Genomic DNA, 15351 nt, shown 5'->3' with positions numbered 1-15351 from the left:
CAAATATACTAGAAGAATGAAATTTGCATTTTTGCTGCAATGTAGTTTTGCACTGAATACTGATGGGCAAAAAAAAAAAAAAAAAAAAAAAGAGAGACCAGGCATACAAAGAAGCCTAGGCTGCATTACTGGATTTTTTTTATCTAAGCCACTAGTATGAGTAGCATGAGTCTTCTTGATTAGAATGAGGAAAAGCTTTTTACTAGTATATTTTGACAGTTATCCCTACCACGAGATAAAACAAAGATAAACATTCCCCTGTTGATTTTACCTGTTTTCTTGCTATGCTGAGGTACAAGATGTTCTTCACAGGCTTGGTAGAAAGTTGTGATCCTGGTACCATCCGCATGATCTACAACTCTGCTGCCATCCAGCTTCTCAACGATTATCACTTCATCATCTCGTACAGTCATAATCTGAAATAATAAGGGAGTGTGGATTTACATTAGCACTGAGATACCTGTAACAGCAACAACAGTAATGCAAAACATGCATTATGTACTGAAATTCTGAAGAAGCTGGTCTACTGCAACTTTATCTACTTCAGAGACCAAGGATTTACATTTTCTTCAACATCTACAGCTTTTACATTAGTAATGGCGTAATAACACAGTCTGTAGAACATTTTGAAAGAATGCATTCTACAACAGATGATGGCAGCTGTATCACATAGCTTAGTAGACAGTGGTATAATAACACAAAAAATCGTATTACTGTTCCATCAGCTGGGTCAGTTGCCTGATAGAGTAAGATTGGCTCCAGATCCATTTGCCTTCCTCCTTCAGTTCCCACTTGAATGCCTAATGGGGTTGTTGTTATCCAGGTTCCTGCTTGATTCTCCTTAGGCTGCTCAGGATTAACTATGCCCTGAATGATGTCTTCAAATACTTCCTCCTTTGGGTGCAATACAATGTTTTTGTCACTGCCTTTTCCTGCAGAAACAAAAAATTCTGTGTAAGACTTGGTACTCTCTAAGGCAAAAGACAAAAATCAACCAACTAAAGAGTTCCTGTGAGTATTGCCTTTGACAGAATTGAAAGAATAATTTCTCATAGAATCATATTATCAGGCGAGAGGGAAATGACAAGACCTGTTACTCAAAGGTACTCCCTTGAACTAGTCTTATTTAATACATTCATTAACAATGCAGAAAAAGTAAACAGGATGCTATGATATCCGATTATGACAGGGCTTTGGAATGTACCATGAATACAGAAGAGAATCTGAATGACTTAAAAGAAAAGGAAAAAAAAAAAACCCATCCCAAACTGTCCCACTAGCTTGAGGACTACAGTACTAGGAATTCAATAAAGCCCAATAGAAGTTAAAGCAAAAAGTATTAAGACAAATGATTTATGCTTCAGACGTATTTGAAACAGTAGAATGAGATAAAGACCCGGATGTAGCATCCTTGTAGAATGACTACAAGTGTCAGCATGAAAATACAGAGACAATAAAGGCAAATATAAAACCTATGGTGGACCAGAAGTAAAGAGATGCAGATTAGACTGTGTAAGGTAATGGAGAGATCTTACCAAGAGTACAACAGAGAATTCTGATCACGCATATTAAAAAAGAGAACTAGACTAAGTGTGGGCAAAAGACAATAGTGTGGCCCGGGAACGAGTCTAAAAATTTACAGTTTATAAGTCCTAGCAAACAAAACAAAACAAAAAAAGGTGTAAATATTTACCACAAATTTGTCAAGACTAAGTAGCAGAGAGAAAAGGTGGGTGGTGGGGGAGGGACATCATTATAAAGGATAAGGAATAAAAGATATACACTGGTCACAGACATGGAGACTGAAAATTAGAAGATAGTTTGTCAGTTCTCAAGCAGGATTCTAGATTTCCTAAGGAACATCCTAAGAACAGAAGACTGGACTTGGTGATTCAGAAAATCTCCTTTTACAAGAGTTCTCTTTACCAGCAATTTTTTTTCACATACTTCCAATAGATAATAAATTAATGTTATGGCAAGTCCTAATCATTCTTTGCACTATGTAGCACTGACAGTCATCTGGGACCACACTCTGAGATATGAAGCAAAAACACTTGTCTCCTTCTCTGTGAAATGGAGTAACATGAGAATACTTGGACAGACCACAAGTTTATACAATCAAATAATGACTAAAGTAGGTGCCCCGGAATACATACAGTGAGAAAAAAAAATATAGTAAGTCTCTCTGTGAATTGTACATATCTCAGTATAACAATTAAAAACTGTGTAACAGGAAAGTAAAGATTTGACACTACTGAAGTTACAATCTGAATCTAATCTGAAAAGACTGTTATTAACTCACTCTGCTAGATATGTAGCTCTTACATACCCTTTTATTATCAGAGCCCTTGTGTATTATAAGAAAAGAAAGCTGGAGTAGGAGAGAAATGATCTGCTATGAAGATAACAAATTAGCAGTGTACAGCAGCTGAGTGCAGATAAATTGCATTTTACACTGGCAGAATTTATAGACCAAAGAAAAATGCCCTTTGTTGAGTATCATCAGCCCTGCTAACATTAAATCTATCCAAAACACTGGCATTGTTACCTCTCTTTGTGTCCATCTCAGGTAAAGGCTCTGGTTCTGATAGTGGTTGCATGCTTTCTGGAATTACAGGTGGTGGTAGGACAGGGCCAGAATCAGGACTTCTACTCACTGTGCCATCAGCAAACAGAACCTACAGAAATCAAAGACATATTAGAAACTGACATAATTTCAAACACTAATAAAAAAATTCAAAATAATATGTCACAAATACAATAGTCACTAGAATTTAGCATGTGAGGAAAGAAGATAAGTAAGACAGAATAAATTCAGGTATTCCACCTGTCTAGGATTGCTGCTAATTTTTCTAGCCATCAGGTCTAACAAAAAGAATTAATGGTTATTTATTTTCCTACTGCTGATTTCTGAGATCTACTGTCCATAATACTTAACTCTCGATATGCAAGTTTCCTTGTGTGGCAGACAAAGCATACATCTACCCCATTAATCTCTGAACACATTTACAAATAGAGAACAGATATTCTGGGGAGAAGACAGTACAATGTGGAAAACATATGGACAACATACAGTCATATCTCAAGAGCTACAGTTCCTGCAAGATAATTAACCATTTATTTTTCTTTTTCAGTGCTTGTCTATACGCTTTCCTTTCTTTTATAACTCATGGATGTTAAATTAATACAAAGGAGGCAGCATCTAAAATCTGTGCATATAAAGACTGTGGTATGGCCACCCTAGGCACATGAGCCCTGAATTCTTCAGTCAGGAGACTGCATCTGGAGGATATACAAACAAAACGCAGCTAGCTTCTCTGCATATTAATGAATTTGATACGTTTTTCTGAATTCTTGAATAAATGGTTTAAGATTTAATGTGATAAATGAATGTAAGAAAGTTGTACTAGAAGTTGTGGTTTACTCAAACTCCCCCTCCCCCCCCCCCCAAAAAAAAGAGGAAAATAAGGACTAATTTTGACAGCCAAAGCACACATCTTTTCATCAATTTGCTTACAATACGCAGAGTTAGAAAAGATAATTGCTTGCAGATTGATTACAATATCTGCAAAAGTGGTATCTAACTTATATTACCTAAAAGGTACCAAAATTCAGGGCAATGTAATTTGTGTATAAACAAAGAAGGTACTTAGGAATACAGTCTTCTTGATGAAAATTTAGGACACCAAAAGGTGTCTACAGGACTGACAAGTATATCTTATCTCAACCTTATATGAAAAAAGATATGGATGCTTTTGTGTTACCAAAAATACCAAAGACAAACTAATACACACTTCAGATGTTTAAGTCCAGTAATGTAGTTCTCAAAACTGTAGTAAGCTGTTTCCTAATCCCAAAATGGCCTAACATGTTCACATGCTTAAAATGTTCATCATTAAAGTTCCTCACACACGTTACGGTGTCTGATTCTGAACAAAGCCAAGAGCATTTTAGTCTTGACACTGCTGCAAAGTTCACTGTTACTTAATTCCAACACTGACAAACGGTATAATTATCGATGCCGGCTGAGAAGCATAAGTTCAATGATAACAACACACAGGCTACTTCCAACGAATTCTATAAAACATACCCAAGTAGATCCATCCATCATGTATCTTACAACAGTTCCTTGACTGGTGATGACTCTTGATACCTCTTGTTTTATTTGACTTGTCACTGATGCATACAGACGAGAGTTCTTCACCTTCTGGGGATAACTTTGCCTAACAAGAATTTTCAAAGCTGGTTGCTTGGTCTTTTCTCTCTTGGTGTCTTCTTGTTTTATTTCACCTTCTATAACCTCATGTTCCTTCTCTTCGCTTTCCACAGCCTTCTCCTCCTTTGCTTCATTTCCTTTGGCCTCATCTTTCTCAGCCTCCTCTTCCTTGGCTTCATCCATTTTGGTCTGCCCTTCCTCAACCTCCTCTTCTCTGACTTTATCTGTTCTGACCTCACCTTTCTCAACCTCATCTTCCGTGGCTTCAGCTGTAGTAGCTGCACCTTCCAAATCTGAAAACAAATTCTGAATTACTTAATACACACATTCCAACAGTGTTCAACACCCAGTATCATGTTGTTTATAGATGATATTCAACTTAAGCTACTAAGACTAACTCAACTTGGCTTCCTCTGTAATCCACAGAGAGAGGGACAGTTTCTGTTTCTTGGATAGCAATTCAAAGCAGTTATCTACTCAGAAACTCTGCACCCTCCTATGGAGGTGTCTGTCTTTCCCACATGAAAAAAAGGGAAATTTGTAGATGGGTTTAGTGTGGATGCTGAACTTTTGGAAAACTGAAATTAGATAGAGGAATCTCCTAACTGGCCCTAATAAGGAAAAAGTTATCGAGTTTGACCAAGTTTGAGAATGAATAGAAAATGAAGTTAGATATTTTGTCTACTTGATTAAATAACGTTTTCAGGATAAATTATGGACATGTATTGAGTGTGCTACTGAGTCTAATAGGCAATTGTGTCAAGAGACTACATGTACGTGTATGTCACTGCTCTCTTCATCTCAGCTATTCAGTATTATAACTTACGCTCCTTGCCAAATTGTATGTTTGAAAATCCTCTGTACCCTTCTTACTGTACTTTATATCAGATCAATCATAGCACACTTATCCTAAACTGATAGAATGTTAATATTATATTTGAATTGAAATGTTATTTATGTTGTGATCACTATTAAATAGACATTATGACAGAATTAACAATCTGAGATATTAAATCTAAATCCATCAAGACAAATACACATTTTTATCTGTAATTTTAACTTCTTTAAAAGGTTCTTATTCTACAGTGGTTCAAAAAACTAGCCTTCAAAACTTTCACCAAGGAAAGTTAATACTAGTCCATTGGGACAGGACACGTTGAGGCTTCGGAAAGCAAGAGCAGCTGACATCACTTGTGTTTGGGAAGCTGGTTCTTCTACTTCCACCTGAAGAAAGTAACAAAACATTACTTAGTTTTACTCCACATTTAAAAAGACTCAAGAAAAAATTAGACTAGATTTCAGTTTTATCAAAACATATCAAAAAGTACATTCTATCACTGATTTGTAGCATTTTGAAAGTGTATGGATTCTGAAGTGTAAGCATTAGCTTATTTTCTTTGATTGTGCTATCTTATTTAATTCATCTTTATTTACCTTTGAAGAAAAAACATTTTTTGACTTTATTCAGTATTTATTTTGCTGAGTCATTAAGCTATCTTGTGTACAGCATCAGGATGAAATGAAGGGTAACACAAAGCAGAAGCGCACTGAGTTTGTATCATCTATTCTACCTTTAACAGTTAAAGTGCGTAAGATAAAAATAACACTACTTCAAGTGTGCTGGAAACATGGTAGACTTGAGAAAAGCAAAGGAAAGAATGCTTAACAGACAAAAAAGTGTAGTCCTCTGCACTACTCTGTAGTGGAAACTCTCCTGATGAACAGAAAAGACGAAGATGACCTAAAGGATGTCTGAAGGCTCTAGAAAATTTATGAAAAATACAACAATGGATTCTTTGATGTCAATGTCACAGAAATGTATGTGACAATGAACTATGCTACACTAACAACCATAAGATGAAAACAGTTTTGGGTTCTGGATGAAGGTAAGAGAGAACTAGTCCCAGTATTATCCTGTATTTTTAATTTATATGGACAGAAACATAGGGAAAACTGGAAGATGCTTTGCAGCATCGTTTTAGACAAAGGACATTTTATGGTTACTTTATATAATATTACTGGGTAATTAAGGCTACCCTCACTACCCTAAATTCGCAGTCACATGACTGTGGGGTAGACATCACAAAATAGGGTGGAAGTAACCCTTAGTTGTCCTCTACTTCTCCCTTTCCAATGGTAGAAAAAGTATAACTACATTGTTAGAGAAAACTGGTAGTATAACCTATTCTAAACATTTCCAGGGCTGGACATTTCCTATTCTAATTATTAATCTTACTGAGATCTTCCTATTGGTCAGCCTGAACCATTCTGACAAAAAATTAGTTTACTTCTTATGGTTTCTTCTGGTTATATGGGCTAGCATAAGAGATCTCATTGTCCCTCTACTGCAAGCTGTTCTGTCTCTCAACTCTGGATCAAACAAACCGAAACCAAGTCTTTTAACCTTTCCTCATCAGTAAAGTTTTCAAGACTTCAAATTGTTTTTAGTACTTTCCTTAGAACCATTTAATGTGGCCCATATTTTTCTTTACCAGTCTTGATGGGAAGAATAATCTCACATACTTAGCACGCTATACTCTTGTTTATTCATCTCAGTATGGTGTTTGCCCTTCTCACAGCAAGATGGCATTACTGACTTGTGTATAGATTTTGATCCTTTTCAACTCTCAGACCTTCTTTTGCATTACTGTCACTGATAAAATGGTCATACATTCTATAGATTACTGATTATTTAATACACAATTATAGAACCTAGTACATGTTTTTACTGAGTTGCAGCCTGTTTTCCAGACAATGTTCATGTGAATTTGTCAAGTTCACTTCAGGCTTTAAAGGCGTCCTCCAAAATATTTGCAGATTCACACAACTAGGTACTGCATGCACTAGCAAAGGAACATTTTTTTCTAACAGGTTTTTTATTAGAATACTCAAAATTAATGGACTGAAGACATTCTAAATGAAACAAAAGTTTTTTTGGAAAAAGAGATGGAACGTGAAGGTTTTGACAGAATTTTATTGGTAGGGGAGTGTGTGCAGGGTTTATATGTATCATACAATTGTGATATGTTATTGTCAGTGCTACTTGGCAAGATCCCCTGCTCATGCTCTTTAAGTATCTAGTTAAACTTTGAACTAGGAAATGTAAACTTTAAACTAGGAAATTAGGTCAGCAGGACTTTTTGTGGCTATGGGCAGAATCCAAGTTGAAAGAAGAGCCACAGCATAACCTCATTCACCAGGTACCACAGAGAAGCATAGCTATTTCATAACAGAGAGCTTTCCATGGATATTCTAAAACCTTTCCGTATCTTTTCATTCTTGTCTTTCTTACTATCCTCTCCTGTAACTTGCTGCGTACTGGAAACTATAACCCGTTTCAAATACCTGTATTGCTTTTAACCCTTCCTTTCCATATTGCCTAATCTACATCTTTGAACAGCTCAGCCCAGCTCTGTTAACATAATTACAATCTCCATTCAACTTCCCTTGCCAAGAGGGCTAAGAATACATATCATAAACTGCTGAAGAGGGCGTAGCAGGAGTGATTTTGAAATAAGTGACCAAAGTGACCAGTGTGACCCACTTCTCCCTTACCCACATTTCCATGCCAAAAAATCTTCTCACAGAACTTTGTGGAAGAATTTCATGACGAAATGCTAAGTGCTTTTGAGGCACATGACTCTGTAATTTCTGCCCTACTTTGTGATACACATTCCATAAAAGAATCACAGAATTTACTTCTGAAATGTCATCCATCCTTTCCAAAGCCCTGTCCTGTGATAGAAGTCCTTCAGCCATAGGCAAAAGCAGCTTCTTGGTTGCTGGACCCTGGCTAGTGGTTAGTTGGAAAGATCAAACTGCAAAGCAAGCTTTTGCAAAAATTCATTATTAAATTATTATTATTAAAAATTATTATTATTATTATAAACTATTATTAAAAATTCTTCATTAATTTGGCTAAATGCTGAGTGCTGCACTTGGGTCATGACTCCAGGAAGTGGTATACACTTGAGGAAGAGAGGCTGGAAAGTTGCCCAGTAGTAAAGGGCCTGATAGTGTTGGTTGACTGCAGGTTGAACATGGGCCAGCAGTGCCCAGGTGCCTTGTATCAGAAATAGTGCAGTTAGCAGGACTAGAAAAGGGACTGTCCCTCTGTATTTGGTACTTGTGAGACCACATCTTGAATACTGTGTTTAGTTTTGGGCCCCTCACTGCAAGACAGATGTTGAGTTGCTGGACTACATTCAAGGAAGGCCAACAAAACTGATAGGGGGACAAAAAAAAAAAAAAAAAAAAAAAAAAAAGACATACGAGCTCCCTGAAAGGAGGCTGTACAGAAGTGGCTGTTGGTCTATTTTCTCAGGTAACAAGTGAAAGGACACAAACAAACAGCCTCAAGTTGCTCCAAGGGAGGTTTAGATTTGACATTAGAAAGAAATTGTTCATGATTAAGCATCAGAACAAGCAGTCCATGAAAGTGGTGGAGCTGCCATTTCTTAAGTTATTTAAAGGATTTGTGGACATGGTTTAGTGATGGATTATGTAGGGTTAGGTCAATGGTTGGACTTGATTATCTTAAGGGTCTTTTCCAACTGATTCTAATGATTCTATGATTGCAGTTTGATTGGTTGAAGACTTTCCAACACAGATTTCAGAAAGCACAGAGAAGTTCTCTTATTTGGTCAAAATAAAAAGTTTAACCATAGAAAAAGTTTTAACCGTGAAGTTCCATACAAACACGAGGAAGAATTTATTTACTGTGAGAGTGATGGAGCACTGGAACAGACTGTCCCAAGAGCACTCTGTTTAATATCTCTCTGGAGATATTCAAAACCCATTTGGACACTTTCCTGCGTGACCTACTGCAGGAAACCTGCTTTAGCAGGAGGGTTGGACTAGATGATCTAGAGGTCTCTTCTAACCCCTGCAGTTCTTTAGTTTTTATGCAGCATCACAGAGTTAATTTCTGGAGCAGTTCTAATCAGTGAGAACGTAACAGGTGTAATCGTTAAACCAAAATCAATACAAGTATGTGGATACACTGCTCTATATCACAAAGCTTTAAAGGATACCTTAATTGACAGCTGCCAATATTTACACATGAGAGCAACTGGAAAAGTAAAACATATCCTTAGAAGCACCATAAATTATTAGGTAAATTATTAGGAATTTGTTAAAACACTTCTCAAAATACTCTGAGAAGAATATATGTCTATTACATAAGTGTACATACCTATTTTTGTTTCCTTTCTATGTTCAGTGGATAAATGTCTGTTTTCTTACCTTTCCTTCTTGTTTTTCATGGTTGTCTGGTGGTGAAGAGCTTATTCTGCTATTGCTTGATTTTGTAGATGGCAGAGATTTGCCTGATTTCTGTTTGACTGACTTGTCTTTTTTTCCTGAAGCTGATGTAGTGGAAGGAGGAACAGTCAGAACATGAACAGAAGGGACGTTCAGAATTGCTGCTAAGACAGGATCTGTTTCATCATCTAAAAAAAGGAAAAAACATTAGGTTTCATGAGTGTAGATTGTTACACTCAATTCTGAAAAAGATTTTATACTCTTTACCCTTGAAATAATGAATTCAGTGGTATCAGATAGATGGACTGAACATATTAAATTATTTGGAAAATATTTCCACAGATAGGCTACTTGACAACTGAAAAGGAATCTTGAAACTACTGTTCCCCTTAGCTTCTAATTGGCCTCAAAATAGAATATACAACTTTTTAATTCTGTTTTAGCTCCAGAATACTTACACAGATGGAGGAATTTTGAGTCTAGTGCCTAAGATAAGACGGATGGAACATGAACTAACTCCAGCTATTTTGGGTGTCATAGCTCTATTTTGTTTCAATGATTCAGAAAGATTTTGTTTCTTAGGTTCTCCCAGTTCTTAAATGTTGAGCTTTACAGCAGTCTGCTACCCGTGTTGACATTAAGTACTTGCATTGCCTTCCAAAACACTGACTTGAAAATAATAAGATCTTCTGTAAAACATTTTTTTGTTTCAGTGAATTAATACTTACGTCTCTTTAATCAGAAAAACCCTGCCAGTGCCAACAATTTTTCACACACTTTTTTAATCACCTCTTTCTGCTCGGCAGCCTTATTCCCATGACAACAATTCATGGAATAGCACCTTGTATTCCATCCGGATAATTCAAGCAGTTGAATTTTTGTCGGTTTTGGAAAATCTGTTACTCCAGATGGAGCAACTTATTATCCATATCTTAACCTCAGTCATATAGATAAAGTACTGAAAATACCAAAGAGCAAAACATCATAAGCCAGGGGGTTCTGGTCAATGGCTCTATGTCCATGTGGAGGCTAGTAATGAGTGGTGCCCCCAGGGGTCTGTCTTGGGTCTGGTACTCTTTTACATCTTTATCAATGACATTGATGATAGAATTGAGTGCACCTGCAGGAATTTTGCTGACAACACCAAGCTGAGTGGTACAGTTCATACAGCAGAAGGAAGGGATGCCATTCAGAGGGACCTTGGTAAACTCAAAAAGTGGGCCTTTGTAAACCTAATGAGGTTCGACAAAGCAAAGTGTGATGTTTTGCACCTGGGTCAAGACTGAAAGAAGCTATCACCATCAGAAGATCATCTAATTAGCAGTCCATAGAAAACAAGCCTTCCACCCCAAGTTTTAACCTAATTCTTCAATCTCAGCTTCTGTCTTGGTGCTAGCATTAGGGAAATGAACCAGTATCTGAATTTATCCATAGCCTTTAGCCTGACAGGGAAATTTAGATCACCACAAGGACTTTTAAGTCCCCATTTTCATTAGCTGATGTGCACAAATCTGATACTTTGTTAAGTGGCTCTGTTTTCAGGTACTGAAATTTATGATGTGTGACTTCTACAGTTCATTGGAAGTCTGAGGTAAGACGAACAAATCTGTTTTATTTGTAACAGGCCAGTGATAAGTTCTCAAATAATTATATAAAATAGGAAAGTTTAACGCTCTCAATGGGGACCACTGTGATGTAAATTTGTTAGAGAACACGACTGTGGAATAAATGAGCACAAGTATCCATCTATAGGTAGCTGATGAGTAGAAACAGCTGACAAACTTCGACACAGGTAATTCTCTACTGAGAAACATGATAGCTATAATGAAGGACTCTGAGGCAACTGACCTTTAAAATAATTAGTGAATGTGATCCAGCCTATCAAGTTAGTATAAAAATTCATGTGACCACTGCAAACAAGCACTTATCTGCAGTGAGGGGTGCTATCAAGCACTCATGCAGTGAAGTAGGACATGCTCAGTTTCAGATGACACTACTTTCCAGAGTGCTGAATTTAGGAATAAAAGCTGTTATAGGCTCTCAGCCCCTGAGGAAATTTCATTGACTTTTATACTCTGGTTGTCCTGAAAAAAAGAGGACTCTCATTGTTGTGACAGCGAGAACGTATCTCCAAAAATCTTGAGAATTATGGGAAATTCCAGAGGACTATCAGAGCAGGGACAGTTCCTTTCTCATATAAAGAAAATCAGACCTCTAGCACTTGGGAGTTGTACTCTCAGGATTTCATCAAGGCTCAAACAGCAACAGCACAGGTTACATAACATCCAGATGTAAAAACTCCAGAAGTGCTGAAGCAGTTCAAAGTGATGAAGAGCTTACTTACTAAATCTGAAGTTAGATTTGAGTCAAGCTACAGAAAACAAACTAAAAAGGTTTTTGTTTTTTTAAACCGTAAAAGTTAATATTATAATTTAACGAAGAAACAAAAAGATGCACAAAGCTGACAAACAATCTGAGGCCTTTTCTCATCTGAACTTCACAAACAGGAATACTGAAGAGTAAAATGAGGAAAAAACAACCAAGAAAAAGAGAATTAGAGAGACTCCAGAGAATGATTTCAGTAATGCAATTTAACCATTTAATGGAGAGAAATGCTGGATGTCATGCCATTATCGATCTACTTTAGGAATGGATGATGTGTAAGAACAGTCTAAGCCAGAATGTTTCTGGTTAAAATGTTTCTGAGCACTTACAATACAAACACCCAAAAGGGAAATGAAGCCATAAGCAAGTGATTGCAGGAAAACTGCAAGCACTCAAAGAATGCCAGTCAGCATTGCTGCACTAACGCTCAACATGGCAAAGATTATTCTAATGCAGAACAGGTTGCCTATTAGATACACGAAAAAAGCCTGAACATCACAGATGATATGTAGGTGTTTAATTAGACAACTCACTTTTATGCCAAAATAAGAGTTCCCACAGTCCACTACATTGTGGTTGCTATCTTTGCCCAATTTTAAATAGTTCTTTTTTAGAAAATCACTTGGAAAAGTTATTTGAATAATTAAAATGGAGTATATAGTTGAATGGTTTACCATGGTCCACACAAAGGCATACTCAATTAAATGTTTTCGTATTTTAAGAACTGAAAAATGCTGGGATTATTTTTTGATCAGAAGAGGGTTTCACTTTTATCCGTGTGATGGTTTCAGTGGCCTTTCAAATGCAATGAAAACAAAAAGCTCTTGGTAAAAGCAGACGCTATTTTCACTGTGGTTTTGTGAAGCAATTGCTTCCAGTTGGTGAATGTGTTTATTGAAAAGCTGAGAGAAATCCCTCATTATGACTGCACAACTAGAACCTACAGGCCAACTCCTAACATAAAATGAAAATTCCATAATCACCTATATAAGTTAACAAAAATATTATTTCTTGGAAAACCAAAAAGACTCCTCAACAAATCACATTTTCTTTGGCTCAAATTAATTCGCTGATTTTGCTGGACTACTTAATAACAATACTTGCAAATTTCTCCCTCCACTGCTCTGTTTTCACAGTAAGTAAGAAAGTAAAAAGCATGGAGACCTCCCTCCATTTTGAAATCTGAATCACAGAACATTCTTGACAATGTAATCTCATCTCAAGCCTTGCTGAAAATTCCCCACCATGTGGTAACAGCTGCTAAGAAAGGCAGAATTGCATGCAACAAATTATTGAGTTAAGGGGTGTATGAAAAAATAAAAGAAAAATAAGAATTCCCCCTTTGGTTCTCAAATATCCTCTTCTATTTGTTTATTTTACCTGCTGTCTTCCCTGTAGGTCCATAATAGCTCAGGGACAGCTGGATACCATTTTCCAAGGTGGCCGAAAAAGATCCAAACTTGCTCACAGCTTTCTTTTGATTTTTAATTTTTCCTTAAAAAAAAAAAAAAAAAAATTAGTTTTAAAGATAGCAACACACTGCAGAACCATCTGACCTGCAAACCAATGAGTGATTTGAACAGTGGCACATTAATGTGAATGTCTAACCTGTAACATAAATTAATATAGAGCAAGGAAAACTTTCTAAGAGTGATATCTGTAAAGCATTGCTTGTCATTCCACTTATAGGGTAGTAAGCAGTAGTCAGTTTTGTGTAATGTACCTACAGTCTCTTATCTGCATTCTAATTGTTGCTGTTAATTCACTTGGCTAATTAGTGAAAATTCTTTGCGAATTTAAACAACAAGTGAAACAAGTTCTGGAGTCAAGGATCTTCATTTCCCTTCTTGGCTAACAATCATGCTGAATTGCTCATTTCTATCACACAGGGGATTCCCTTTTAGATAGGAGGAACGTCTCCTATTGGTGCTGAATGAATATAAGTGACTTGAGATGCTAACACATTGTGATTGAAAGTGTCACCTGACAGACCTTAAAATGACATGTGACAACTTTCAGAAGGGCAGACAAGAAATATCTCAACTGTGGAAGGGATTCAAGTTTTCTATTCATCCAACCTACTACTATTTCACTGGTGGCAGCTGCTGCCAAGGAGATGAGCAGGAACAAGATGCTTTCTAATGCTAAAGACTAAAAGAACTAACACTCCTGCCTGAAGTTACACTTTCCCAATAGTCTCCTGTTCTACATGAGCAATCCTACAGTGTTTAGGGCAAATAAATACAAAAATCATTACAGACCACCTTCCTTCTTGGAACCACCCTCATCAGGTTACAGAAAGGACTGGTATTCAATATTTCTAAGTGTCATTTAGAAACATATCAACAAGCAATAGATACAGCTAAACTGCAGAAAGGATATGTTTCTACACCAAAGGTCCTGAGGAAGCACTAATTCTACAGATGTCTCACAAAAGACAACTCAGTTCAAAGTGGACAGACTTCTCTTTTCAGAGCAGAAATTTATTCTGGATATTGTAAAGAGAATTCAGTTTGCATACTCTCAGTCTTTCCCAGACCACATTAAGATCAGGAGTCCTATACTAAAGATGAGAATTCTTCTCTTAAGGAATGATGAATCTTTTTAGCGATTTCCTTGCTTAAAAGAGTGGTTTGCATCTGTTGTCCTGCACTATGCTTAATTCTACACTTACATAAGATTTCTGCATAATGCTTAAGTCAGCAAACTGGACTACTGTTTAACCTTTTGCTTTTTAATGACTGTCTTACACTGACCTCAGATAGAAAGAGTTGTCTCACCCCGTAAGCTGTCATTCAAATAACACACTTTGCAAGGGTGAGGACAGAGGATGGAGCACCTCTCTTTACCATCTTCGTCATCTCCTAACTCAGAGGGTTCAAAGACTATTTCAGCTCCAGCAAGCTGGGGCTATACTAGATCTGAAAGTTTCTAAGACTCCCCCACAGATTTTAGTTGGAAGACAGGTCACTAAAAATATATATTTCTACCTCTTCTCTGGACTTCTCATTTGGTCAGTAAATTGTAAAACAGATACTAGTGACCAGAAAAGTACACATTCACTCTACTTTTTTTTTTTTTTTTTTTTTTTTTGGATGAGTGGTGCTCATAGCTAAACATTTCACTTACACCTCACATTCACAGACATCCTGATATCTTTACAATTTTGAATGATGCCTAATAAAATACATTCTTGCCTACATTCTTCATTTGAAAGTATGCATCTATATAAAGTAACACTGATCTTACTTACTCTTTGCAATTAGGAATTAATTTTATGTTAGTTTATAAGGTTTACATCTGACTACTAAGTATGTCAAACTACTAATTATTTTTATCAGTGATGTCAATCCACTAACCTGGTGCAATTTTCTGTTCTTGGTTATTTTCATGCACTTCAATTTCTGTTAAGTTTTTCTTGGGGTCTGTGATATGAATGAAGAAGTTGTGGTTGTCCTTTACCACTTTCACCTTTACCAAAGTTAGAC

At 36.6% G+C, this 15351-nt stretch overlaps 1 protein-coding gene across 7 annotated transcripts in view; it reads right to left on the bottom strand.

The window, feature by feature from the left end:
* SPAG17 (sperm associated antigen 17) overlaps window positions 1-15351 on the bottom strand; it is a 91844-nt gene that overhangs the window by 27795 nt on the left and 48698 nt on the right. For all 7 annotated transcript variants that reach the window (XR_005862869.2, XM_040707107.2, XM_040707087.2 and 4 more), the window contains 8 exons: window positions 15223-15351; window positions 13244-13357; window positions 9461-9666; window positions 5320-5440; window positions 4091-4509; window positions 2549-2678; window positions 715-932; window positions 272-416 (listed from right to left, as the gene is read on the bottom strand). Coding sequence is in view for 6 of the 7 variants with exons in the window: in XM_040707107.2 (XP_040563041.1) it covers window positions 272-416; window positions 715-932; window positions 2549-2678; window positions 4091-4509; window positions 5320-5440; window positions 9461-9666; window positions 13244-13357; window positions 15223-15351 (1482 nt within the window). In the remaining variant the exon portion in view is untranslated. The remainder of the gene's footprint in view (window positions 1-271; window positions 417-714; window positions 933-2548; window positions 2679-4090; window positions 4510-5319; window positions 5441-9460; window positions 9667-13243; window positions 13358-15222) is intronic.

This window comes from Gallus gallus, chromosome 1, assembly GCF_016699485.2.
Source record: "Gallus gallus isolate bGalGal1 chromosome 1, bGalGal1.mat.broiler.GRCg7b, whole genome shotgun sequence".
Taxonomy (NCBI): Eukaryota; Metazoa; Chordata; class Aves; order Galliformes; family Phasianidae; genus Gallus; species Gallus gallus.
Note: the sequence above shows the minus strand (reverse complement) of the source record. Positions and strands in the feature narration are given on the sequence as shown.